Source organism: Bacillus rossius, chromosome 1, assembly GCF_032445375.1.
Source record: "Bacillus rossius redtenbacheri isolate Brsri chromosome 1, Brsri_v3, whole genome shotgun sequence".
Classification (NCBI taxonomy): domain Eukaryota; kingdom Metazoa; phylum Arthropoda; class Insecta; order Phasmatodea; family Bacillidae; genus Bacillus; species Bacillus rossius.
The window spans coordinates 334632035-334638333 of record NC_086330.1 but is presented as its reverse complement, the minus strand read 5'-3'; the positions used below and the strand labels follow the sequence as shown (position 1 = coordinate 334638333).

At 34.8% G+C, this 6299-nt stretch overlaps 1 protein-coding gene across 1 annotated transcript; it reads right to left on the bottom strand.

The window, feature by feature from the left end:
- Positions 1-420: 420 nt before the first annotated feature.
- LOC134528126 (proteasome inhibitor PI31 subunit-like) lies at positions 421-4334 on the bottom strand (the record flags this gene model as incomplete). The annotated part of the gene is made up of 2 exons (XM_063361441.1): positions 421-724; positions 4153-4334. Coding segments are annotated over 2 exons (312 nt in total), but the record flags the coding sequence as incomplete, so codon positions are not given.
- Positions 4335-6299: the final 1965 nt, after the last annotated feature.

Here is a 6299-nt window from a genome sequence, read left to right as displayed (position 1 = left end):
ATTAAATGTTAACATGCAATTATACAAGTCCAAAAAAGAATTGTGTAAGAAACTCTTACCATAAAAAAAAATCGACATTTTGAAATGCTTCAATATGCACATCTCTTGCCAAGAACTGAAAATCTGAACTTAAAACACAATTGTGAAGAACTGCAAGACTGAATGGATTTATTGTTTTCATGTGTGAGATAATGCCAGTCTATTTTTTGTATGATAATGTAAGCATCTCTGACATTTAATTTAGTGTGGTGTATATTAGCTCCATATGGTTTTTATCATAGAGAGGAAGTAAAAAAAAATTCACAACTTCTCCGCTTTTTAAAAATTTTTGGTGTGGACCCTTGAAATGTGTAAAAACAGAGGTTCTATGTTCTATTGTATAATGATAGTTATAGGAGGACTGAAACAGAGAACAATGTGTTTAAGTAACACACTATATTTTCTAAGAGATTTTACATTTTAAAAATACAAAAATATTGTGTTTACTTTAACCAGCCTTGCTTTTATTGAATACAACTAAATATAGGATAATTTGGTACAACACAGAGCACAGTGTTTAACACAACGTGAGGAATAACATCACGCCCGAGGCGTTCACATGAACATGTCGTCGTATCCTGGAGGTGGGAGGTGGTCAGAGTCGGGCGGCGGCTGCCTCCGAGGGTTCGGCAGGCCTCCGGACGGTCCCACAGGGTCGAACCTCGCACCGGGCGGGACACTGCCCCTGAAACAGTACTTCCACAGTGCAACACACCTGCCGTTCTAACATCTCAAGGTCTTTTATCAAACAGGAATCAATATATACATACGAGGGTTGTCTCAAAGGTTTCCGACCTCAACATGAAGATGGGAGCACTCGTCAACGAAAATTGGGGAATGTGCTTAGTGATGTTTTGGAATATACTGTCTGAAATTTAAGCCATTTTGGACGAGCAGTTGTTTTTTAACCATCGTTTTCGTTAGTTGATGCGCATAGTTTTGTGAAAATGAAAATAATGCCTATCGAAGTGTCATTAAATATTTGTTTTTGAAAGGCAATACGCCGACGCTAATTGAAGACGAGTTGGACGGTGTGCACGGCGACTCTGCGCCATCGTTTACCACAGGGATATTTCGGGCAGCTCTATTCAAACATGGCCACACCAGCTCGGGTGACGATGAACGTCTGCGACACCAAAAACCACGATGGGAGAATCAGCTCCAAAAAATGCAAAGACTGTTCCTTTGGCCGGAGAAAAAACAGAGAAACTGTTTTCTAGGCTAGTCATGGAATTGTCTTATTAATTATTTTGGAAAAAGAATAACATAACTACGCATCACTACTTGACAAGCTGAAAGCCGAAAATGCAGAAAATTTCACATTTGCGAAACAAAAAAATTTGTTTCACCAGAACAATGCACCAGCTCACTCCTCAGCGGTTGCCATGGTGAAAATCTACGAACTGCGGTTTGAACCGCTTGACCACCCTCCTAACTTACCAGATCTAAACCCAACTGACATTTTTTTTGTTGACAATTTTGTCGAATGAGGAGGCCATCACGTTCGTAAACAACTATTAAGCAGAGACTCACGCAAACAATTGTTAAAAAAACAACCGCTCGTCCAAAATGGCTGAAAATTCAGACAGTATATTCCAAAACATGACTAAACACATTCCTCAATTTTCTTTGAGTGCTGCCATCATCATGTTGAGGTCGGAAACTTTTCAGACAACCTTCGTACATCTATTTTGGAAGAATGTATAAAGAGGTCACTCCTCCTGCTCTCTCTCTTTTTTATTAATAAATTAAATAACTAACTATTTAAAACTTTTTTACTATGTAAAACCATTCATAAAAAAATCTTAGGTAAAATCTAAGTACGTATAATTGTTAACACAGCGAGCTGTAAGCAAAATAAAAATTTAAAAATACAATGAATTTTATTACAGAGAGAAAAAAAAAATATCTGACAAACTGGAACTTTTTCAAGACATTCTAAAAACAATTTTGTACCAGTTTTTTTTATAAAATAGTGATTTATAAATTTACTTATATAAAAACACAACAAATGTTGGACAGTGTGATAGGATTTTAAGAACCACATTGCAAAATTTCATGAAAGACACCATGGAGATTAAACTTTTCTCCAAACAGTATATCAATATATCTGTTAAATTGCAACAAACTCTTAACTAAGCATTCCATTGATTATAAACTAATTTTGATAATAAAAAAATTAAAAATGATTATTGCGCATGTTGAATAAGAATTTAAACAAAAAAGTATGTTGTACTGTCATGGGATAACTAATATTAACAAAAACATTTAGCACATAAATTTAAGTTATGGAGAGTAATTTTTTTAAAAGTTTTTGTTAAAAACTTAACTGTGTAAGTGTTGCCTACCTGAGTACATACATATATGGTATGCATAGCTTTAGAATAGCCACGCAATTTGAAAACTGCTCCATATATCCGAGAGGAATCAGTTCACGAAAAGCATTTATAAATATGGTGAGGGTGGATGGTTTTTTCGTATTTCTTTTAAAAGGGTATTTTTTTTACTTCAGAAGAGCAATAATGGTTAACACACATATTTTTCAGAATAATTTTTAAATATATACTCCTGATGTAGATTCTTGAAAGCACTCAAGAGTCTTGCATTAAAACATTTCCCTTAATTTCTTTGCCATATAAGGTTATGGTTACCGCTCAAATCTTATAGTTGCCTTACGCACGATGAGAAGACTGAGCACCAGTCTACAGCCTTATGCTTAAGAGGTGATACCACGCTAGAAGCACCAGTGAGCGTCGTACTTATCATTCCGCCTCACCAACACACATATACACCCCTGACTAGGCGGGGCCCTTGATCCATCATCAAATGGTTTGGCACACCCAAAGCTGTACTCAAGCACCAAACAAGCTGGCGATTGTTGACCCTGGACACCAGGTCCATCACTGCGCTGCTTGCATCTTCAGTTGACTTGGAGTTTATTGTTACTGTAAGTTTTCATCTCAGTAGATCGTTTCCTGTTTTATAATAGGTTACATTTTAGGAACAGTTTTTCTTATGTAAACATTTTTTTAAGAAGACAACCTCTCATCTATATTTGAACTTTCTATTGAGAATATTATTATTACAACTAGGTAGTTTTAAATACCACTGTACTGTATTTTCTTTAGAATGACTGTTAAAACTTTGTTGATGTTCAATAATCCAGCATGATTATGGTCCCGAACATGCTGGATTAAGGACCTTTCACTGTATTTGGGTACTAAGGAGGAGGAAATGTCATTTTAGAGGCAGTGGACTTTTTATCATCACTGTATGAAAAGGTCATAAGATACAATTAAATATTTTCAAGAAATTTCTGGATAAAATTATTTGGGTGTAATAATCTGATATTATTCTTACTTAGGACAATGTCCCAATAATACCCCATTTATCGTGGCACAATATTATTTATGACAAAGGCTTGCTTTCATAGGTGTGACTTAAGACAAAGGAAAGTATAACGTAATTTGAAGAAAATAACCTGTAATATTTTAGATTCAATTTTTCAAAACTGTCACCAAGCCGCCATATTAAAAATGTAAAGTTTGGATGTTCGCTACCCTATCACATTTTTACTAGGCCTACTGAAGAATTTGGAAGAAATTTGGAATAAAGGTAGACAACATAATGGATTAACACAATGTTTATAAGTAATTTTTAATTATTGCACCTCTAAGGGGGTTAAAATAGGGGAATTTTAGTTTTATATTGAAAAATTATATCCCTGAAGATAATCAGGTGGGAGGTAAGAAATCAGTATGATAATAAATATATAGAAAATACAACTCTTCTTGTCCAATAATTATCCCTTTCAATTTATAAGACTGCAGTTCCCATTTGAAATGGTATTTTCAATGTTGATAAATAAGTCAAATGGGAAAACACTGAAAGAAGCTGGAACAGATTTGTATATTCTATTTTTTTTTTCCCATTGCCAACCAAACGTTGTCTGTTCGTGAATATCGAGTACATAAAATATGTACACATTTACATTGAGCAGAGATTTTTTAGTATAGTGTATAGAGATGTATTGCAATAAAGTCATCAAGTGCAGGGAAAGACAGGAGCAAAAGCTAGAAGTACATAAATAACAACATTGTACTGTAACATTACCTGGGCAAGCCACCTGGGATGCCGATACCCGGATCAGGAAGTGACCTATCCCGCGAACCGAACGGGTCGAACAGCATTCCGCCGCCAATTCCGCCCCCTATCCCAAATGGATACAGATCCGAGTGACCAATCCCATATGGAGAGGCTGTAGGGAAGTTAGGAAACCTGAGAGACAATAAAAAGGAACAAGATTATACGGTGATTTGCAATAAAACTGAAATAACACTGAAAAGCAATTCAATACACAGATTAACAAAGAAATACAAGTTAATATACCATTAAGTACCAAAATACAAGTTAAATCATAATTACAAGCAGCATTTAACAAATCTTATTCAAGTTACAAACTTGTAATGTGTCATTATTATTTCTGAATTAAGATTGCACCAAAGTGCAAAAATTAGAGAAATTAATGTTCATATTTTGTATGATTATGCATCTCTCATTAAATTACTTTTAAACTACAAATTTGCATCAATTTATTTGTATTTTTCAGAATGAATCTGTTTTAAACAAACTTACTATATTTTATTTGAAAGTAAAAATGCAGTGTGTGAACATTACACTATTTTAGTGGATTAAGTACTATGTATTACAAAACAGAATTTATGAAAATAAAACCATAATATATAGTCCTTTAACAAAAAACTAGTAGATCAAAGTTTCTATGTGTAAACAACGCTTGGTTTATGACCTAAAGATGTGGATGAAGTTTTGATTTTTTTGGTTGATTTCGATACCTTACAGCTTTTATTTCAAACCTGATTATCAGTTTTTTTCTGAGGATCTGGGTTCAAATCCCTGTCTGGTCACTCTGATTTCCCCCCCCCCCCCCCCCCCCATGTTTTCTAAAAATCAGTCCTGGCAAACTTTAGATGGTTCATTGCTACAAGTCAAGGACGATTCTATTCACAATATCCTTGATTTGTGTTTCTGTCCTTCTGACTCTAGTCACTGCAGGTGTCGAGACATTAAGCTCAATAAAACAAATGGTTCAGTCCATTACATTTCAAGATTGTTTTGAAGGCAAAGGTGAGGGTAACAAGGCACTAATATTCATAAAGACTTACAATAGAACATCCCAGATTACAGCAAGCACCCAACCACCACCTGATAGAGACTAGGTGCTCAAACAATGAGTCATGCTAGAGGATGGTATCAGTGATCATGGGTACCAAGGATTTTAAAATTATATTCTGTAGCTTAACTTGGCTCTCATTAAAATAATTTTTATTTATGTATTTATAATTTGTCACATGGCCACCAACAGTCGAAGGACTTTTTCGATGGGCATGATGTATACAGACAAGAGACAAATGAAGTCAACACAATCGTAATCACAACACCAATCGTAACCAAGAGCAGGCAAGCTTAACCTGAAGTGAAAAACAGCAGCAGGTCAGCTTATGAAGGCGAGTATACCGCTTACCTGCAGTGACCACAACACTTACGGACAAACACTCAAGTAACAATATTGGGAAAGACAATGGGAATTAGGAATTACATAGCCAGACAAAACAAAGGCAATGGTCAAACAATGCCAACAATAATTATATACCAAAACCCTTCAAAAAAGAATAAAGTGATAGCAACAATAAGGAGGTTTATTTTACTTGATTAAATTTTGACCGGTTTTACAAAGTTAATATGATATTCAGATGGAATTTATGGTTGATGTCAAAATGTAAGTGGTTTAGATGGTAGGAAGTATTTTTATGACGAACTAGAAGAAACGGTAATTGTCGAAAGTAAACATATCAAGTTTATTAAAAATGTCAATTGGTCTAAAAATAATATTCCTGCTGTAGTATGTACACAACGTGGAAGTTAAATGACTGGAATTGTGGAACTGTAAGAGCAGAATTGTCTAGAAAATATTTATGATTTATGTTGGAACTAGGGTATAACAAGTTTTAACAAAATGCTCAATTTATTCACAAAAAAAATCTTATGTACGTAGTTATATTACTGACATAAAAAAAACCACGGCAGACAAGACCAAAATGGGCACAGATGAGCATGAACTCATGTTCAAGTGATGGTTGGTTAGCAGACAATAGCTTACTCAGGCTGGATGACACATTCAACATTTAAATACACGTGAGATGCATGGCTGCATGGCAACGCTTGATAGCTGGGAAATGTTT